We start from the raw sequence: 22,635 nt of genomic DNA on the forward strand, positions 1-22,635 counted from the left end.
TAACACCAGTAGCATAACAGCTCAAACAACTATCGAATGTTTATGTTACTACTGTAACAGCTTCTTGGACAGCTTGTTGATACATATCACAACACTAGTGACTTGAGTTAAGTTGACTGTGTAAGAGTGGAAATGTTTATGTCATTTCAGTAACATCTACTTGGATTTTTGGGACAAGGTGACATGCTTGTCTATACCTAAACTACCTTGTTACTTGCCTTAAATTCTGAAACATGATGCGTAAAAATGAGAATGGTTCGCAGGCACCATGTCAAAAAATGACAAGCTGCAGCAAAGCTGCAAAAATCCACTGCAGCAAAGCTGAATCAATATATTGAAAAATAGAGATTATCTCTGCAGACCAGCAGTGCAAATCTCTTTGAAACCGCAGAGCACACAAGATTACATCAAACGCAGCCTTGCTGCAGCAGGCTGCAGCGCCTTCAGCTTCATACTCTTGACACAGTGCCTAACATCAACTGACCATTACCCTTTACCTAAGTTTGTTCTACGTTCCTCTGTTCTGGGTATTTCCAGGTTGTATTGCTCTGCATCAGGATACATCTTCGGTAAAATATTCTCCAAGGCTTCCGCATCTTCTCTTCCTCCTGTTTTTTGAAACCAAAATTATGAAAGAAACTCCATTAAAAGGGTAAAAAAATGTGACTCACTGATTTTGACTTATATAAGCAGCTACACTTCATTTATACTATTTATTGAACTGTGATACACAACGATGGTAACGGTTGACTACTTTACCAATATGACCTTCCCACCTACCCCCATTATAATCCAGTTTGGGATTCATTTCAATTTACTAATCTAACATCGTGTCCTCTCCAAGTTAAATCCTATTTTGTCCCAAAGCCTCTAATTAAACCTAAAGCACAGAAGTTATCGAGAAATTGTGAAAACACAATTCTCTCAAATGCCTCTCCCACCCCCCCACCCCTCTCTCCCCCTTCAAGCCCAGCCTCCACACATAAACGACATTCCCAAGTACCCTCCTGTTGTGCTGCCTGAAATGAAGAAGACCACCCTAGCACCAGTCTCTATGAAGATCCCCCAAAAGTTGCAAAATGTGACAAGTGTACTCACGAGTGCCGCTTCCGAGCAGGACGAGGGCAGCATAGTACTGAGACTCTGCCTGGAAATGCTGCGACTTGACGAGGGTGAGGGAGATCCAGGAATGAGGGATGTAGTCCTTCACTGTTCTCTGCATCATTGATTTGTGCACCTTACTGTAAACCTCTGACACCTATCAACAACAAAAAACAATAAATTACCTCCTTAAATGATGAACTATGGATGGAGCAAAATTCAAAGAAAACATTAGAACACCATAGAAATGAAAATAACTTTTATTACAAATCTCTTTACCATTCACTGTCTACTTGATCCACAACTAACCATTACAAAGCTTGAACTAACTTTACTTTAAACTTTCTTTTTGGTATTGTTTATTGATAACTAACTTTGCTCCCTCTCTCTGTCTCTCAATTTTTTTTTTTTTAAACTTTTAGGCAAATACAGAATTATTTTATTTGATTTTTTTAGGTACTAATTTATTCAAGAATGAATATATTTTCCCTTTGCATCCTCTGCCACTTTCTTATCATTCCACTTTCTTCAGAGCTGTCTTCACCTGAGTTGCTTTGCAAGTTTCAACATCACCCTCCCCTTCCCCATCCCCTCCCCTTCCCCATCCCCTCCCCTCCCCTAATCACAGGCCTTCAGCCTCCCTCCAATTTTCCATCTGACAATACTCACCAAAACAGCCTCTTGAGATACCCTGAAGCAAGCCTCCAGATCAAAGCTGACACCCCCCAGAACTGTCTTCTCATATAGACACTCCTGAGCTTGTCCCTGTACGAATAACAAGTTGAGGATAGAAAGAGTTCAACATATATTAACAGTGGTAGATATAACCGGTGCACTTGGTGTCGAGGGGAAGGGGATGGGGAGGGGGGACAGGGAATTGAGAAGTGTAGTAAATACATGCTAACAGTTTTGTTTAACAGAACAAATTTGCCTACATCGTATACTACGAAAAATTTTAACACGGTTTGCATTAATCACCATTTCACAATTACGAGTTGAGTCACAGACAGGTACGAAAATTGGCCATTTTGAAATTTGAGAATTTAATTTGACATGCAGTGCTGATGAAACACACCCAAAAAGATACACATGTAGACACACACCCACACACCATCATGAAAGTGGCCATGACACGAAAATTTCAAAGTCCTATATTTTTGGGATTCATCAAAGAATGTTCTCTGGAACATGTATCAACCAATCTGCCAGTTTAAAACTTGATTTTTCAAGTCGAAAATTGAGAATGAATTTACCCTTTTCGGCGTTTGAAACTTTGTTTACTCGAAAATTTTCCGATTCGCATGACGTCATGTGACGTCACGTTTTGAACACATTTGTTGTCGCTGCATACGATCCTCCGAACATACCATTCACGTACACAGTAGACAAGTACACATACCACTAGTAGTTACTAAACAAAACACCGATCACAAGTGCGATATCAAATCAAAATTTCCTGTGAAATGGCGGATCCAGAACCAATTGCGGCAACCGAAGTTCAAAGTGATAATGGTTCTTCACTAGGCAGTGAAATTGGGCTATAATTGGAGTGCCCTTTCTCATATTCGAAGCAGAGAGTGAAGGCGATGATCATTCCAATATTGAACCGAACGTTGAGGGTGGAGCGGAGGTGTTAGAACCGTATCAGTTCGAGCCTGTTAAACGAGCCGAAATTGAAGCTCCACAACATATCGAAGAAGAAATCCGTTCGAAACCATTGCAAGGAACATACAACGTGGTAAGAATTTATTAACGAAGCATTTAAAAACAAAATCCAGTCCATTTTGTGCATGTGTTGTTGGAATTCGCGGAACACCCTAAACCGTATTGTGCGTTGTGTTACGGTAACTTACAACCCATATGTAAAGTGTGAAGTACTAGTAGGGTTGGTTGCATACTGAAAGTTTGGCTCGGGGATGTAAGCTGCATTATGCAGCCATGCTAGGTAGGCATATGTGTTATTTCATACTCATTATTACTTGGCTAGTACTTTGGCCTGGAGTTTTGCAAATCAATTTTCTGAAACAAAAGAATGTTTCATGATACATGGAAGGTGTAAAATCACAACAAATGTAACCATAACTGTACATTGTATGCCTGCTTGATATTGTGGACATCATGGCCAACATTAATACATTTTGAACTTTTATAAATTTTTTCCCAGGCAGTACAGATACATAGCCTACGGTCAACAGGTTCAATGATACTTGGGGTTCCTAGCAAGACACGTCAGGGTTGTGCTACCATCATGTGCAGTCCAAAGGATCAGAAGTGATTTTCCAGCCAATGGTCATTACACTGGATTCAAGTTGCCAGGAGAAAACTCATTGTATAGGAAGCCTTGGTTGAGAAATTCCTCCAGAAACACCTTTTCTAAACTACGATTGTGTTGGATTATCAATCCGTCAGGGTTCCCTCAGTGTTGATATATTGAAATTCAAGACTTTTAATTCAGGATGAAAAGGTTATTTTCCAGACCCAACATCAACAATGAAAGAAAAGGCATGTTTTGAAGCATTTGGACACAAGTATTGGCGTGACCGTGATGTCATATAATATGTGCATAAGGGAACGGGCATTGACCTTTTTAGGGGCATTTACCTCCCAGACGTTTGATTCGTACCTTTAATCTGGAAGCCAAAATATCCATATCACCAATGATATTTGACAGAAAAGTCATAATAAAGACCAATGGAGGCAGCAGAACTCTTGAATGTTTAGACTTTGTTTCTTCAGCAGCAGTTGGTTTGTTTTGTAGTCTTTCTTCAAAAACTCAGCTGGACACCCTGTTAATGGTCTTCGATTGTTTTAATGCGTGTGATGCTGTGTTTCACATTGCCCATCAGTGTTGTACGTGTCGTCGTGCTTGTGTAACATTTTTGCATGTGAGTTATTTCGTGCAGTGTTTCTTGGTTTAAATAACCCTTTATTGTATTTGCTTCTGGATTATTCTAATTAATTTGTCATAACAACGATTGATAGCGATGGACATGCAACTGCTTTGTAGGCTTAAAGCCAAAAAATTCATGTAAGTTGTTTTCTTTTAACCTCCTTTGATGTCACAATTTACATTAGTGTAATTTAAGAATGATAATGTTTATGGAAAGTACAGTTTTACTTTTATATCATATAATACAATGATTGTTGTTCATGTTAGTTCAGATTGTCCAGAATGACTGTCTAGAACTGATATTGAATAAATTTTGTTCAATGATTTAACACTTGAACTATGTGGTGTGAATTTTTGGCTCTGTGACTTTAAAATAAATCGCTTTGAGATTTAATTAAACACCCTTTGGAATAAAATCTTTTTACCTACCTATTTTGACCCATCCCCATTACCCCCACTCCCTCCACAACATAAAAAATGGTTTTCCTGGAATAGGAATAAGAAATTATTGCTATAACTAACTGATCCAGCATATTCCAGAAATAAATTGGGGCACTGAGATTTGTTCACAAGAAGATGTAACCCATTGCTTCTGAAGCTAACCTCATAGCTTATTAGTATACAATAGAGCAATGAAGGGGGTGTTAATTTAGATGATACAGTAAAATCTCTTCGTCTATTGCGACTTCAGTGTAGTAACGCTAATACTATAGTACTACTAGTGCTCGGCGCGCTACCTCCTAAGGATCGCCACTTGCCCCATTGGAGGTTTCCTGTTCCCCGATCTGGTCTTCAGAGTAGTTTTTTTGTGGATTACTTGACAGAAGAATGACTCTTTTATGTCGAACCGTTAAAGTCCATTTGTTTTATTTCATAACAAAAAGGAGGGATCGTAGTATGCTTCCGTGAAGTGTTCGCTTCATTCGGAGCTGCATACTGGCTAGGCCCAGTGAAATCGGCGCTGGTGTTGTGCACTAACTTGGTCATAATCGCCGTGTTATTTTCGTCCTTCAGCCATGGATGAAGGCTAATTGCATGGGTAATGATATTTATGCAGCCCCCAACAACACAACGGACCGGCATTTCTCTCGGATAGTTTACAACAGTTGTAAAACAAACTTGAAATTTCTAACGATATAGCGTAATACAGTGGTTGTTCTCTCAGTGTAAATGTGCGTGTACTGTATATAGAACGGTATGATCGTCGCGCATCCGATACATGCCTGGGCTTTGCACGTGTGTTCCTAACATGACGTCATCATTGTCTTGTTGTGAAATCGCATTCTCAGATATCTATTTTCGGATGCGAATATTAAAACGTTAATTACTAATTAGTCCTTGAGGTTTTCAAGGTGTTGAGGATAGTTTTGAACATAGATTTTCTCATAGATTCAGAGGAAGTTACTCTCGATGAGTTGGATTTTTCGTGTCATGGCCTCTTTAAGGAAAGAAGTTGCCCATGGTATCAAAAGCTATTTTCCTCTAGAAAAGGAAACAAAGCCGCTTCACTTTGTGTACCATTTGTTTTTGGAGGGGGGAGCAATCAAAACTTTTTATAAGATAAGCTATGTCACTAAACAACTATTAAACACTGCATGATTACATGTCTCCATAAGCATAGTCTGCAAACTTGCCAGCTACAAATTTGTCCCAACTTTAATTATATTAATGACTAATTACTATTGGTCTAGTGCAAAATTAACCTTGAGATGATCTCAGTTTTGATACAATCATGCAGTGAGCAACACTTCTTTAGGTTCTGACAATTCCTCGAATCCATTATCATCTGTATACAGCAGTATCACAATACAGTTAATTATACAGTGAAATTCAGAACCAGGACTAAATTTATTGCCAAATCTGATTCATTACAAGTAGAGCATGATAGACCCAGAGCACCAGGAGAAGTTGTTCACAAATGTTCACCTTGGGCAGGCATTCACAAGTCTTCACTCACCACCTACTGGTAAACAGACAAGTGAATGTGTAGGGTCAAAGGTCAGCATCATATAGATAGAGAAGATGTGCAGTGGTTAAACAATTCACCCATAGGGGACATGTATGTCAGTAACAGGTTTGAAGAGAGGGCTAATGGTAAGTGAAGAACAGGTTAATAAATATGAATGGGGAATAATAAAAACACCCCAAATCTAAGGGTCAGGTTCCATGCTTCGTCGTCGTCTCACCTGCATTAGAACCATGAGAGTTTTCAGGACTGCTGTGCTCATGTCATTAGACGGAGCATGACTGAAATTTTCAGACAAGTAATGGAAGACTCCCGCTGACCTCTGGAAGTAATCAACAGCTGCTGTGATTCCTCCCCTCGAACTTCGATCCTGAAAAACAAGCAGCCGAGAAAACTTGGAAGTTAAGGGCAGGGTCGTAGAAGAAAGTGTTAACAGCGAGCAAACTTTCTTGACACCAGACAACTTCTGCTGCCAATATGTTTCATTAAATTTGCACCTGTTTCTTCTCAGATGTATGGTAGCTCAAATATTTAAAAATACATTTAGTGTTTTGGATCTTGTCCAAGATCTTTTCCGTCCCAAAGAGAAGGGTACAAATGACATCATTCCAAATGAAGGTTAATCCAAGCTAATTAAAGTGCACCTAAAAATAGATGTATTCATGTCACCAGTCTCAGTCAAGACACATAGATTTTTTTTGCCAATAAGATATAAATGAATTTTGGTTCAGATGATTCCTGGCTTAAGGAAAGGTTCTCCTAATTTTTAAACTTCAAATCATTCCTTCAAAATTAAAAAAAACAAAACAGGAAAAATAAAAAAAGGAAAGGTTTCATCTGCACATACTCTTTATCACTTTCGTTATTTTAAGCAGTGCTCAAGTAAATTTTAATCGTAGTTTCAGAACTGTTGTGGCAAAGGAAACAAAGTAATTAAGGCTAAGATTTGTCATAGCTGATTGGTTCCATTTGAGGTTCTAAATGAGCACATTATCGTTAGAGGCGGAATCCGAAAACATCCGGTAAACTACAATTGACTGATATCCAAAGAGTTTTAACGGAGGTGATGAGTTGCAATTTGTTTTTTATGGAAGCTATTAACATGGGTCCTGTTAAAATACAGTAGATGCACTTGAAAAATCTAAAAACTTAAATTACTAATATAAACTCTCATAAATATGACATGTTAAAGAGTTCCCAGAACCTACACATGTAATTCATGCTCTCTGTTCTGCATAAAAAGGCTTTTCTTTTAAAATCACTGCTATGGCATTATTTCCTGTAACAAAGCGAAGGGTGCCATGTGAGGGTGGGCAAGGGGGTGGGGAGGGGGGTACTGGAAAGTGAACATAACAACTTAGAACTTGTCTACAGTAAAATCAAGTTCAATATGTAACCTTAAGTTAGAGATTTGAATGTCTTTGTGTAAGAGCAGGGAGTTGTTATGGAACACCCTGGTAAGAGTGAAGGCACTCAAACAAAAGACAATTTTACAGATATGGTCACTTCCCAATTGGCCCCCCAATCTTTGAAATTGGAAGAAAACTTTTGCCTGAGGAAAATGGTTTGTCAAAAAAGAAAACTTGTTGGTTGAGAGAAAACTTTGGAGCCAACAATAACCTAAGAATTTTGGGGTTGGTTTACTTAACTTTAACTTAAGTTGTTACAAACTTTTTAGATTTGCTTACCTGTCTAGCACCCATCTGTGAATAAACTGCACCAATATTGAACAAAATACTCCCTTTCTCAAAAGCTATTGATTTCTGAAGAGATGGAACTCCAGTTAAAGCATCATACCTGTTAAGATAAAGTAATTATACTTGACTGTTACAGATAATAAGAGATATAGTTTTTGCACAACTAAACTAAAAATAAAGCTATAAGAAAGCAGTGGAAATAATAATTTCAGTTAATCAACCACTTTAACCCCCTAAATTTGATTTATTCACTTAAATACCAATCAGTAGATTAACCTTCTAATCCTTTTAATCCAACAACCCAAATAAGTCAATTTTACTGGCAAGCAGGTGAAAAATCTTTTAAAAATCAGTTTCTTGACAACAAAAATACATACCACTGGAAGTAAATGCCGCTCTTATGACTTTTATCTGGTGGGAAGAATCTGTTTTCGACAAAGTACAGTTGGTTGTAATATTCATACAGTAGTTCGATGCCTTGGAGGTTTCGTACCGGAGTTCTCACAGCCTGGTGGGGTGATTGAACGAGATCAAAATTATTTTGCATTTGTAATTACAATCTAACTATAATATTACACGATTAATATTAGCATCGCAGTGGAGGTTTGCAAAATAATTCACAATCTTGTTCCTCAAAGAAGCAAAAAATGTGTAGACCAACTTAAAGTGTCTGATCAGGTTTTTTTCCAGTGCATTTCCTAACAGTTAATATTTTGCTAAAGGGTAAAAGCCTAGGTAGGATACAGTGTTAAAAGAACCAAAACAGACCATACAGTGTAACATAGATAAGTTTTGCTTACTGTTCAACATAGGCAAATGAGGGTGGTGTAAACTTAATCTTATGTCACAAAGCAGTGGCCCTGAAAATCTTCAAAACGGGTAAGAGAGGAGTAAGGAAGGTGCAGTAAATTCTTCTATAATTTGTGTCCTTTAAATTTGAGACTGTAAAGACTCATTACACTAGGGAAGTCTACAATGTCATTTGGAGGTGTGCATTTACATGTTACAAAATAAAAGAAACTTTAGTCTACCAAGAGTCTGGAAGTATTTGAATATTTTGAAGATAAAATCCTATAATGTTATTCCTTTTTACCATGTTTACTTCCATAGCAAGGACTTGTAGGTGGACTATAACCAAAACAGAAGTGACCTTAGATAGCAGGAAGAGGTAGGGTCATTGCTATGGTAACATAGCCATCTCAATATGAGTATAGTACTGTATGTGATAGTCCTACCAATTACTCCATACTTCTCACTAACATACCTGTCTCAGGTTCATAAATGCCGTCATTTCTTTCTGGTACTTTGATCCATCTTCGCTGTAATGTTCCAAAATGTAGTCCTAAAATGTTGAATCAAAGTTGACAAAAATCAGAAAAGAAAAAAATTATTATTGTGCCTTCATCCCTGAATATAATGTACTTTGTACTTGATCACTGAGGGAATTTTCACTATGAGAAATGCACAAGAATATTAACTTTTTTACATCTTTCAATGTCATCATGCGAGTTGCCCCTCAACTTTGTTATTTAGTACAAAGATGAAATATAGTGAGGGCATCCTACTATCTTATACAGTATAATTCTCAGAGAGAAAGGGATCGCTATGCCTAATTAGTTTATTCTTAAGACCTTCATATTAGAGCCTGAGGTTCATGTTAACACTAACTCTAAACCATCACTTCCCATTACTTTACCATGTCACAGAGGTACTCATATTATTATGGTACCCAGTCTTAGGTACTCACATTTGAGAGGTGACATGATATGTCCTTCATTATTCAGTAAAAGTCAAAAAGACACAATCTTGAGGATTAAGGTAATGAATGCTCTTTCGAAAGCCAAGCATAAACATTTAGTGTCATCAAGATATTAAGAGTTAACTCAAATTAGTCAGGGGGAGGCAGGGTGGGGGGGGGGTGGAAGTAATCACAGAGAAAGGTATCCTGATATCCAATTCTTTTGTTTCTTTTAGACCCAAGGGGATCATGGGTACACTCTTGAGGTAGCTCTCTGTCTGGTACGCCTCCACTTCACTGTTAAGTGAAGACAGTTCTTCCTTCAGAAGCTGTAGATTGGAATTCACAAAGCTCAGTTCCAGGGCTACCTGTTCTTTCAGCTTTCTGTTTGTTGCAGCTCTGTATAAGAAAGAATATTTAGCAGATAATTGCAACTGATGTAGCAATAAAAAAAAAAGGTGTTGTAGGGGGGGGGCGGGGGGGAGGGAAAGATAAGAAAAAACAGTTGTTTCTATATTCCCATGTTCAGGAGGCCCTAATTGTCAAATCAGTATCTCAATTTTGGAGCATAGGGAGTGGGGTACCAATCAACAGCTTATTTATTTTATTTTATTTATTTTTATTTTTTATTTATTTTTATTTTTCTTATTATCTTCAATGCAGAGTACCGTACATTCATCCTTTCACATCAATTCTCTTTCAATACTGAGAAATGTGTGCATACGTATCTAGTTACCGTAGTACAGGTAAGGTATAAGGACATGTCCATCCAAGCATTCACATTAATTTTCATTTCTCTTCCCCTTTTGCATTTAGCCTTGCTGACCCATGGTGTGATTTGCTATAAATTAGTTAAAAATTGCGGATTCTTATAAATTTGCAAATGGTCAGTAATTTCATAATTACACAGAAAGATTTTTCATGAAATATATTTTTAGGATCACTCAAAAACTTTGAAACACCTGTTCAAACAAGGATTCCAAATTAATAGCTGTATGTACCAGTTCTTTCAATTGATGTAAAAATCTAGTTCCATCCCGTATAGATGGCCTACAGTACATTCAGTCCACATTGATCATGAGTGGTTACAAGTATGTATGCATGGAAATGTGAAGTGGGTACAGTAGATGCACAGTCACAGTAAACCATGTATTATATTCATGAACATGTTTCCCATGTACATGCATGTATTTAGTAGCTGTTAATGTTGGCAAGAAAGGTCACTGGAAAAGGAAATTTGAAAACTATGATGATACCACCAACAAAATAGAAAACTTCATGTTCAGCCATTGCCCTCTTATATCAGGACTGTGTCCATGTGATTATGCAGCAACTAAAGTATAGTACTGTACAGGGTATGTATAATACAGTATGACACATACAGTATGGCACATACAGTATGAGACATACAGTATGAGACAAACAGACATATGAGACATACAGACATATGAGACATACAGTATGAACATATAGTACTGAGACATACAGTATGAAACATACAGTATGAGACATATAGTACTGAGACATACATTATGAGACATACAGTATGAGACATATAGTACTGAGACATACAGACATATGAGACATACAGTATGAGACATATAGTACTGAGACATATAGTACTGAGACATATACTAAGTACTGAGACATACAGTATGAGACGTATACAGTATGAGACATATAGTACTGAGACATATAGTACTGAGACATAGTACTGAGACATATAGTGCTGAGACATACAGTATGAGACCTACAGTATTAGACATATAGTATAAGATATTATTAGACATATAGTGCGAGGCATACAGTATGAGACATACAGTACAGTATGAGGCATACAGTATGAGACATACAGTATGAGACATACAGTATTAGACATATAATATAAGATATATATTATTAGACATATTATGAGGCATACAGTATTAGACATACAGTATGCCTCATACTGCATATCTCATAATGCATGTCTTATACTGTACATGTCTAATAAAGTACGCCTTATACAGTACGCCTAATCAATGTCTATTACATTATGTCTATTTCTGTGTCAAAATGCTCAATTGAAAACACCTAACACATGAACTAACGTAAAAGGCTAAGAAACTGTGCAATGATATACAGTATATGTGATGTGCATGTACTGTAAATAGGGCAATTGATGAAAATGGGCTGATGCCATTCATTGTCACCTCAATTCAGTACTGTTAAGATTCAATAGGGATTACAAGGTATTGTCTGCTTCTCTAATAGCTGTGGCCATTGAGGGTTGCAACCACCTACTAGGATAATACTGTGAAGTAAGATTAGCATACTCAACAGATAAAGTACTACAGTTACAGTACTATCTACCTGGCAACACATCTATAGCCAATAATCAAGCGATAAAATCTTGAAAGAAAATTCTAGCCCAGATGCTATGTCATTTTTTCGTCTACAGATATATTGTTAAACCAATTGTGTTGAGCTTGCAACAAGCTTTTAAAAAGCGAGTTAATTTAAGTACTCAGCGTTCTAACCAACGGTTTGATACATAATGAGGCGTCTCATGTTTTTAATCACTTTTATATCTTACAAAACTGAAACTCAGAAATTGCATTGGAAAATTTGGAATCTATGTATCCCTCATACATGTATCATTACATCAATTATCAGAAAGTACCATGAACCATCTGCAGTCACAGTACTGCAGAAAAGTTAAAGATGACCACAAAATCAAAAAGAAATAGTTCAGTCCAAACCCCTCAGTTTCAATCAGAAGACAGGAAAGAGGGACAACAAATATGCCAATGTACTGATAGAGTACTAAGAGTCACCTTAAATGAGAAACATCAAACTTGCATTTTTCCTTCAGGAATTTGTTAATTTATCAATTGGCTTTGATCGCTTTAGAAACAGCAACAAATTTTAGTATCATATAGTAACCTATAACTAAGAGTTCCAGGGTTATGAGCCTAAAAGTTTGAAAGCTAGATAACTTTGTTAGTACTATTGTACTAAGACAACACCACCAGTTGACTTGTACAGTAGATGTAAATTTTTATCTAAATCACAGTAACCCAGTTAATTTCATTTAAATTTTGTCCTAGATGACTGAGGGCGTAATCCAGTCATAGTGTTTACCATAGGTAAATAGGAAAGTAGTAAACATAGAGCCAGAGAACAGGTAAGAGAGAGAGGAACAGAATAAGTATTTCAAAATTGTGGTACAGTACTCTCAGCATGCTTCAAACATCGGTCAGTCTCTCTTTAGGGGGATACCACCCCAAGCTCTCCTACTCTCCTGTCCCCATCCGCACTCCCTCCCTCCACAGCCATACATACATACATACACACATACACACAGACAGACACACATCATGACACGTCACATATAGACACACACACACACACACATACATGTATAGTACTGTATGTACACACACACACACGCACACACACACATGCTGATAACTGTATCTACTTGACATTTACTCAGTTACTCATGGAACATCAATCTTGAAACATCCGAAACCGAACCAACTACGCATCAATTATAATTCAGTTGGAATTTAACTTAATTTGATTTTCTATGAAACCTCGACAGTTTTCACACCAGGAGAGGGAGAGGAGAGGTTTAGTACAAATTACTGTTCTTCTCTTCAAAGATTCCATCACAGAGCTACTACAACCATATGCCAACTATTACATGAAGGCCACTGATCTGTAGTCCATCATTTCAGTACATGATATTAACTTTGATTTTAGTATTTAGTATGCATCCTATGTAAGCTGTAGTCATATTCATACTGTTATTTGTCATACATAGTAACAGTCTTACTCAGCAGAGACATATTACCAATCTCGACTACCCCAATTGCCAATCTTTATCATGAAGCATTCCCTCCTCAGCAAGGAGTCTAAAGGTCACATTTTCAAGCAATCCACAATGCTACAATTCAATACCTGTACACCTTTCACAAACACCCTGTCAAAACAACAACCCTGCCTCATTATAACAGACAGCCATAACAAAACAAACTCATATTACTCTGAAGTCTTCAGCTCAAATAACATCTGAAATGAAAAGGTTAAATCCCTGTCTGAAATTCTGATGATAACATTTCTTGTTTTGTTTTGTATTTTGGGATTTTTCTTGCAAAATTCCTGACAGTTGAATCAGCATCTTGCACAGTGGTGTTTGTATGTAACAAACTTTCAACAACCTAACTCATTGAGGTATCAGAGGAGGGTAGAAATTGTGCTATATTTACTGTACTGTACAGGGGAATTTTGACCAAACTGTATGTAGTATTCAACAATTTCCAAACCACCAAAACTGTAAACTTCTCTGATTGCTTTAAACTTTTACATTTTCCTAAGGGTTTTTTTTTTTTTCATTTGGTAAATTGGTAGTTAGGACTATTGCACTGTATTTATAGCTATGGTGAATACACAGGGCATACGCATGCAAACTTTATCAAGTTTATGTTAAACCACTTTTAGTATTGGTTTAAAGTCTCAATGTGTGTCTGCCAAATTTTAACTTCGATCTTTCCAACTTATATACTACCTTAAAAGCTCAGTGTAAATAAAACCGTTCTATGCAATTTTCTTATTAATAATCATTATTTTTATTGAGCTATCTGTGACTTTAAACATGGTGGAACTTGTGAAACAGCTAGTTTGCTACAATCCTGCAGAAGATACTGACAAATTTCAATAGAACTCCATTTCTTAGTTTTCATGAAATATCAAATCTTTCCAAACTGTCCTTCCGTGACTAGCAAAAATGTGTCCCATTATATCTCGAATCTAGTTTGAAATCTGACTAAAAATCAGAGTTGCATAAAAAAAAAGCGGATATATTTTTCATTTCTAACTTTCGTAACAAATTACCGTTTCAGCTATAATTCACTTTTGCCCGGCAGAGGATTGTTTGCAGAGTGGTAATCGTTGGTAAACATCTACTTACCTGCTGTCAACAGCAAATATAACAAACAGAATCTCTATGAGTCATTTCCATGCATATATCAGATCCTGAATTCCACTGAACTTTGGACTGAAAATCAAGACTATTATCAAATCCGGAAGCATCGCCACCACCGTCACGCCTGGCGAACCAACACCACGAATGATTACCCAATAACAACAGTAAATTGCAGAGGACTTGATCGGATTGCATTCACATCAGAAAGATGTGATCGACCCCATTCTCCCCGTTCCATGAACTATGTTTAGCTTCCTGTTTTTGATGATTGGCACTAGTGAATATTTTAGACTACGGTACCGAACGATAAACTTACAGAAAGCTTCTATTAAATCTCTCAGGGTGCCAAATTACTGATGTTAAAATGCTAATGTTCACATGATTCTTCTATTATAAGTGATGAGCAAATTGTTTTTGGTCAAACAGGGACCACCTAGGCTTAATTTAAATTGATCAATTTTCGTACGTATATGTATGACTGTATAGCCAGCCATTGTGTACAAATCAATCCAAAGACTGAATCAACAATTTGGATGGAGGGTAAGCTCTTTGGTCTTCATAATCAGTTTGCATTGAAACCGAAATAAGGAAAATAAAATGCAATAATATGTATGTATACAAGTTAGAGGCCCTGATGTTTAGATTCTAACACAATTTTCTTTAAGGGCTTATTGTTTATAGAAACAACAAGAAAACAGATGGACAACAATGTAACAAGTGAAATAAAGGGATCAAGGGAGCTAGACCAAACATCAGAATGATCAGACCCTCTGGAGATTATTAAGCCAACAACAGGATGGATCAAATGTGTTTATAATTTACACACAATCCGTCCTGGAATTTCCCCACTTAATGAAAGGAAGCTATGGAGGGTCAAAATACCGGTCTCCCAGTGACCAATAAGAGTGAAATGACCATGGATGAACTTTAAATTTTTCCAGGTGGAAACGTTTTTATTCAACAACACTTTCTTTCAATTCAGCTATTCATATGTCACAAGTAAATTGAGAAGTATGCCCTTTTAATACTTGATCTTCACTCTCAAATTGTGAAATTGTTATCTAGGGAAATAGTTGTCCAGTTCAATTTTTTTTGGTGTAGCATTTTTCGAAGGCTCTGTATTCCCCCCCCCCCCCCAACTCATTCAATACTGTAGTGCCTGTGTAGAAAATTGCTATTACGTGCTGCTATATTTGAGCATTTCATTCTGCCATGATGTGAATACTGGATAAATTATTCCGTAGTCTTTACCGCAATTGTTTTACATATTGAGTTATTTTTAGTGCCCCGTAGCAAGAAATTTACTTCATCACTTCTTACTTAGTCATAGTTGATACTCCCTTAAGACATCTCAAATTCAAGAGATAGAAATAAACAGGATATATTGTAAGGAAACCACAAGACAGATTAATTAGTTGATACCCTATGATTGGTTATTACTGCCATCCCTACCATAGGGGATACCCATCTGTTGCTATCTCCTCAACAAAAACATAAACATCTTCTTTCCTACTTCCTGGTAACTCTGTCAGTTGCGATATTGTTTCAGGTCTTGACGAGCGAACTTTTCTTTCTAGAGGGTTTATAAACTAGGCCTCTGCTGGGTGTTTATGTAGATTACTTTAAACTTTAAAGAACATATTGTGGATATAACTCCTCTTATTTTCCTTTTTTAATGAACAGTGAACACACGTCTTCCAAGGCTTTCCAACACAACGGGCATAAAATTTGCAAGCATGCTTCGACTTTATTTGGATCTTTTTTCCACAAAAAAAAGCACTCACTTGTAAGCAACTCTCTGAGCATTCACCAAAGTCTTTTCGAATTCCACGCAGCATTAATTGTATTTGCTTGAAAGTCCACAAAGATCTGGAATTCTGAACGACTGCCTAAAGTCATTGAATACCATCAATTGCTAACTTTAAAGAATTTCTTAGATCTACAAAGCTCATTTATAATGTTATTATCTAAGCATTCTTATTCTGCTTGCTTTCTCCTAGGGGATTTTCTGGCTCATTATAATCGGGTTGTTGTGATATGGGTGCATGGTAGGGCAGTGTGTAACCTTAGCATGGGTTGTGGTTCTTTGGTTGACATTATGCTATCTTTTAACTACTTGATTTTCTTAAATTTGATTGGTTTACAAGTCCACCTTCTCTGTATTTCAAGTGCTTTATGCATGGGACTTTAATAAACCCACAAGTTTGATTTTAATATCCATCAAAGATCTTCTAACATTATTTCATTGCTTGGAATGCTTGCTCTGCTGTTGTCTATGTGAATAAGCTTCTACTGCATTTAAAGTCTTTGGAAAATTCCACCACTTGGTTTGTACCAATTGAAATTTAACTGTTTAAGTTAGTAAATTTAAGTTTATTACATGTACAGTACACACATTTCATGTAAAGTCATTATGACCACCTGGACAATTTAGTCTATGCAATGGGAACCCCCCGGGGGGAGGGGAGGGGGGTTGAGAGTGGATCAGTTTTAATGTCAACACTTGTTTGATTTTTTGTGCCCAGGCTCAATCTTGGATGACTATTTCTTCAATAGTGTATCAAAAAGTATATGGGAATTCTAACATTTCAGCCATTGAAGTTCAATTCATCAGCTTTATAAGCATACTGTTACAGTGTACGATACTATCAAGTGACATAAAGGTTATCCAATCTTGTAGCGTTTAACTCAATACACCCGGAACATTCTACATTGAAGAGATCATATAACCATGGAAACAAAAACTAACTCAACAGTATTAGTTTGGCTGGCAGACAGCTACGCTTCGTTGCAAAGTTATTGTTTTCCTCAGTATTACAATGCATTTAGACCTATCTCTGGAATTGATTATATCAGGCTTTTTCTCTCATTGTGGACTCAATTTGCAATTCTATAGATTCCATTTAGTAAAATATGTAAAATATAATCACTTTATCATTCCGCCCCTAAAGGTTCACTGAAATTGGTTCCACAGTGAATACAACAATGGATTTCAAATGGTGACTCAGAGTTGTGGCTGTTACCATGCTTGCCTGCAGCACAGATTTAGTTATCAAGTTATATGTACAACGTTTTTCGTTTAAATAGTCAATAAAAACACCTGTCAAAATCAACAAAACATCAACATGTTAGTTTGTTGCTACATGTATATCAATGATAAATATTACGTACAATAAACTGGTTTGGTCTAACCCTTATAATTGTTCTCGTTATGGTCTCAAAATTTCAAATCAAAGAGAAACGTTTTGTTGAATATATATATATCCCAGTGTAGTCTCTTACATACAAGTAAAGTTATATAGATCATAGTCATATATCCCTTCTCCTTCCTTACCCATTGGATATGTATATCCCAGTGTAGTCTCTTACATGTATTTCCGGCACTGAAATACTGTAACGAACAACTAAGTACTTTATTTGCTTGATAGTGGGACTGTGTCAATGGTCAATGGAACTAGTGGCATGAGTCAACAGGGGTACGGTGCTTTTATCTGTTACCAATGTTTGTACCAGGTTGGGTACAGTATGGCAGATTGGGGTGCATTGGGGTGTAGAGATGAGACAGGTAAGTGAAGCAGGGCAAACTGTTAAGGATTTCTTTACTGGCTGTCGCTTGGACAGCCGTTCCATTCAAGTTTGGAGACAGGTTATGAGATGAGCGAAGTAAATGTGTAGGTTTGGTGAATAGTACACCAGCTTTAGTGGATGATACCAATTCATCATTTGAACTATGAATTTGGAGGTTTTGAATCACAATATAAACTGAATTTGATGTATATATACAGTAAGAATTGGTCGTCTATAAGACAAACTCAAAATGTTGAGTCTGGTGTCCGAACAGAAATTTGGTCGCATGGTATGACCATTCGAACTGACCTTGAGAAGGATGACCTAAATATATCTGTATTATAATGATGATCATTTATAATTAACTGCAGTTTAATAGCACAATGACCAAGCTATTGTCACTGTTTGTAACCTTTTAACTTCAATTTACATAAACATAAACAGAGCCATCATGATCAGAGCAATGAGGATGATCCAGACTGTCTACGGATGAAACTGTATCCAGGAAGACTTCATTATTTCTTATGAATATAGCCCTGGGCACAAACTTTGGCAGGCCATTTGAGACACATTTTATATTCTTTGTACATGTAGTGTACAGGTACTGCAGGTTGATACATTCAATTTGGTAAATGTTTTTAATTCTAACGCTAGTGAGTTATGGAGGCTGCCAAGAAACAAAACAACAACAAATGGAACACAAAAGTCATCCAAAACTTGCTAAGCCTCTTAATTGTTATTATTCAAAGTGCAACTCTTTCTTCCACATTTTCTTTGAAGTCCCATTAAACCATCAGTCTAGCGGTACACATTGCAGTGCACGTTTTTAATGGTCTTCCGAGATGACCAAATTTCTGTTTTGAACCTTGGTACAGTAACACTAGTTCTGTCTGCATATATCTCGAGCTCTGTCTTTATACTGTACTACACTTCTTCTCTATAGATAGAAGAAACCACATTATAAATTTTTAGTTTTACAAGAAACTAAAACCACACTTCTCTGATCTGCTGACTAGATCCATCTTATCATGGTTCCTAAAGTTCTGCTAAACATGATACATTTACCAGTTCCCTTTTGCCCGATAATAACAAATTTCCATGCTTGGACAGATCAGGCAAAATTTGGCTTAAGTTTGCTACAAACATAGTAAGGCCACTAGAAACAGGTCAGTTTAAAAATTACTGAAGCATAAACAAAGGTAAGAGCAGGGCTGGCACAAAATAAACACAAAAAGATTAAATACCATTTAAAAAGAAAACACCCAAACCAGTTGAAATAGTGTCAAATACTGCAAGGGTGGCTATAATAACAATAGGCTGGCATACAGTTAGCCCCATAGATACAGTAACAAGACCTACAGATCACTGTTCAGAAAATTAACCAATGAACATATTAATTTAATCAGAATAGGCTTCACAGCATTTCAAAATTAACATTAAACTTCTCTTACAAATTGTGCAGCAGTGCTGGTAGTTTCTGAAGTACCAAGTCATCAGAGAACAGCATGTATGTAAAACAGTGTAATGACCAATTGCAGTTCAACATGTCAATTGGGTTGAATCTGTTTCATACAGAGAAAACATGGGAAAGTTTACTCAAAAATTTATCAAAACTTGCTAGAACCCATAGCAACAGTGCAGTGATGCACTGGACTTAAACAGAGCAATTAAAAATATTTTTTATCAATGATGATATTTAGTGTCTGACCATAAAACCAGGTTAAATGAACCTGAGTGGGGCTCTGTGAGTTGTCAGGTCACAGGAGGACAGTCAAATGCCAGACTATAGTACACTATTCGTTTTAGGCAAGTCACACCTTGTATCATTCAAATCAATGGGGAGCCTTTGGTGTTGGGAGTTGAGACACTCCCTGTTTAGAACATCACTAGTCATGTTTTATGACTCCCAAACAGGGTGGAAATGTGGTCAACACCAGGGTGAAATGTGGTCAAGTCCACCCCAGACATGTTACTTGAGGTATTAACAGGTCCTGCTAAATTTATTGCCAGGGTGCCAAAAGTTCAGAGTAAGGTTTTGCTACCAATTTTCCCTTCATATAGGATTTCACATACATTGCCACACTTACCAAACCACTGACTCACAGGATGAGAATGTGAAATTTGAGAGGATAAATAGAATCAAATATGTCTTGTTAAAAATTTAATAGGATTACAGAAAGGAGAGGACTATTTGCTACAATTCAAAGCAAAAGGAACTGTAGTCCACCCAAGAAAAAAGGATGTATCATTGTTCTATGGACTAATGTATACAGACGGGAAATGATCTCTAGGTATTTCTTTCTAGTGTTGTAACAGAAGCATTGAAAAGGTTACATGGCACTTCATGGAGTTCTAATTGTGATACTATGGAGGACAGGACTGATTTTCTTAAGGATATTTCAGTGGTCTGAGATTTTTTGGGAAAACCACATTAACATAATTACATTTTCAAGGTATGAGATACAACTCATTCTGTCTTTCATGGTTTTTTTTGGGGGGGGGGGTGGAAGGATGGGAGGAGTGGGATGGGAGGAGTAGGGAGGAGGGAAGTGGAGGACAAGACACAATCACTCAAGCATGCTTTCCATTTTTACACCAATCCTGTTAGACGACTCACTAGAACCCAAGAGAAAAATCAAAGTTGTTTGAGTGACAATGAAAAGACAATCTACAGTATTGTCTATAAGTCAAAGAATTTGAGCAGTACAAGTTGTCATTAGACCAGCAAGACAAATTCCTCATCTTGAAAAGCCATGGCAAACATAATTTCATGAAAAGTGGACTTAAAAGTACATTGTACCAAGGTCTTGAATGGAAGAGAAACAGTTGGCTCTTTGTACATTGAATGTTGATGTTCGTACTAATTGTCTTGCTGATCTTGAGTTGGTCTTACCTGTATAAGTTAACAGCACCATCTCTCATTAACATCTCCTTATTAATCTGGTGGTTAAGTTTCTGCCTTTGTGCTTGCAGTTTACTCCGAACTGTATGTCCCAAAGGATCTGATCCCTAAATAGGAGAACAAGGAAGGAATAATTTAATTGATCCACAGAAGAATCATTCAAATCATCCAAATTATATTTCTCTATCCCCTTATCGAGGAACTTATCCTCTGGTGTATATCTGGTTTCTTCTGAGGAGAGGGCTTACTGGGGTAGCTTGTTTCCCAGAAGGGTGGTATTGCCAGCCCCCCCCCCCCCCCCACCAGCCTTCCCTCTCCTCCCTTCAAGTGGAGTTAGCTTTCTCTTTTCTTATCTTCTCCTCTTGCTTACTTTTGCCTTCTGTGGTTTATTACACCTTTTGACTGGTAGAATACAGTAATTTGTCATGTTCTGTAAATTTACGTACTATATGTTATACGTATATGAAGCTGAACTAACAGAAACTGTAGTTGCTGTGTTCATTAGTCAAATTCTAACCACTTTTTCAATCACAATTTTAATCTACAAAGACTTAACGGAATGGCCACTATTCCCACAGTGAAACTTGAGAACATTAATTATGTATTTTGAGACACTTTCGTGGATTATTTCACCAATTTAGCAGAATTATACGGTAAACTTCAACACACGCGTAAAGGGAAATTTTTCCTTGCTTCGTTCTGTTAAACTAGGCTACCTGATTTTCATTTAGACTAGACTAAATCATCTTATAATGAAAAAGAATTTGACTTAAGAAAACTACTAAACATTCGTCTATGAAGAAATCTTAAAGTAAAAAAATACTACTAGGCCTAGGCCTACTAGTACTAGCCTAGGCCTACTACTCTAGGCTAGGTACACTTCAAGTACAAACTCTGATGACCAAAAATATCACCCCTCTACTTCAAGAAAAGAAAATGTAAGGAACACAACGCTAATTTGTAAGTGTAACAAGTGAAAGACAGTACAGTTTGGCCTACACACCAGGCATGCCTACCTAGGCTAGTCTGGGCCTAACTTAACTCCTAGTCGTACCTGCCATTAGGTTAATGAAAAAAGTACTTAAACTTAAAGCAAGGGTTAGCACCTTCATTGCCTATAGCTTAGGCAAGAACTAAGTAACAAAGCCTAACATTGGTTTCTCTTAAAAGACCGGTTATCTCACCTTACGAAGAGTTCCATTCATATTTTCATCTGGATCCATGTCATTGTCTGGTTCAGTTGAAATGTCCCTCATCGCGGTTTAGAATTTTAACTCTGTTCTGCGCTAATTTCGTAAGGACAGTGATATTAATTGGAACTAGCTTGCAGTCGCCTTATCATTTCTCGATCGGAAGGTGAACGTTAGGAGTCTGATGAAAAAATGTAGAGTTGTAGACTACTACTCTGAGTACTGCCCTATTTATACCAACTGTGAAGTTTGACGTTAGGCTGTATTATAAGAATTCTTTTAATAGGCCTAGCCTAGTTCCAAATTCCGCGAAGTGTAACGTAGTAATTTCGATGAATCAGTTGTACGTAAACAACAACCACTTGTACTGTTCAAGATACGAATGTTACGTGAGTTATAGATTATGCGTTGACTTATGTTGTGACTTCTCTAGAAAGAAATAATCGTCATATGGCAATATACAATCAACAGTTGCGAGCTGCGCTAACAATGTCCGTATTCTTTGAAATTAGAGCAGTCATTTTAGGAGCTCCCTTTTCCTACTTTGTAATATAATCTTCAAATAATATGTCACTCATTCGACGTTGTCGTTTAATGATGTAAGTATTCTATTAA

The 22,635-nt window shown here is 37.0% G+C and overlaps 1 protein-coding gene across 1 annotated transcript in view; it reads right to left on the reverse strand.

Moving 5' to 3' along the window:
- The window catches only part of LOC139959874 (rhophilin-2-like), a 30,108-nt gene extending 7,510 nt beyond the window's left edge, over positions 1-22,598 (reverse strand). The window contains exons 1-10 of the mRNA XM_071957782.1: positions 22,015-22,598; positions 20,822-20,937; positions 9,587-9,791; positions 8,919-8,996; positions 8,032-8,162; positions 7,646-7,754; positions 6,178-6,327; positions 1,771-1,866; positions 1,099-1,258; positions 498-608 (exon numbers count right to left, since the gene is read on the reverse strand). Of these exons, the coding sequence (XP_071813883.1) occupies positions 498-608; positions 1,099-1,258; positions 1,771-1,866; positions 6,178-6,327; positions 7,646-7,754; positions 8,032-8,162; positions 8,919-8,996; positions 9,587-9,791; positions 20,822-20,937; positions 22,015-22,086 (1,228 nt within the window). The 5' untranslated portion in view covers positions 22,087-22,598. The remainder of the gene's footprint in view (positions 1-497; positions 609-1,098; positions 1,259-1,770; positions 1,867-6,177; positions 6,328-7,645; positions 7,755-8,031; positions 8,163-8,918; positions 8,997-9,586; positions 9,792-20,821; positions 20,938-22,014) is intronic.
- Positions 22,599-22,635: the final 37 nt, after the last annotated feature.

The sequence above is a fragment of the Apostichopus japonicus genome, chromosome 3, assembly GCF_037975245.1.
Source record: "Apostichopus japonicus isolate 1M-3 chromosome 3, ASM3797524v1, whole genome shotgun sequence".
In the NCBI taxonomy this organism is placed as follows: domain Eukaryota; kingdom Metazoa; phylum Echinodermata; class Holothuroidea; order Aspidochirotida; family Stichopodidae; genus Apostichopus; species Apostichopus japonicus.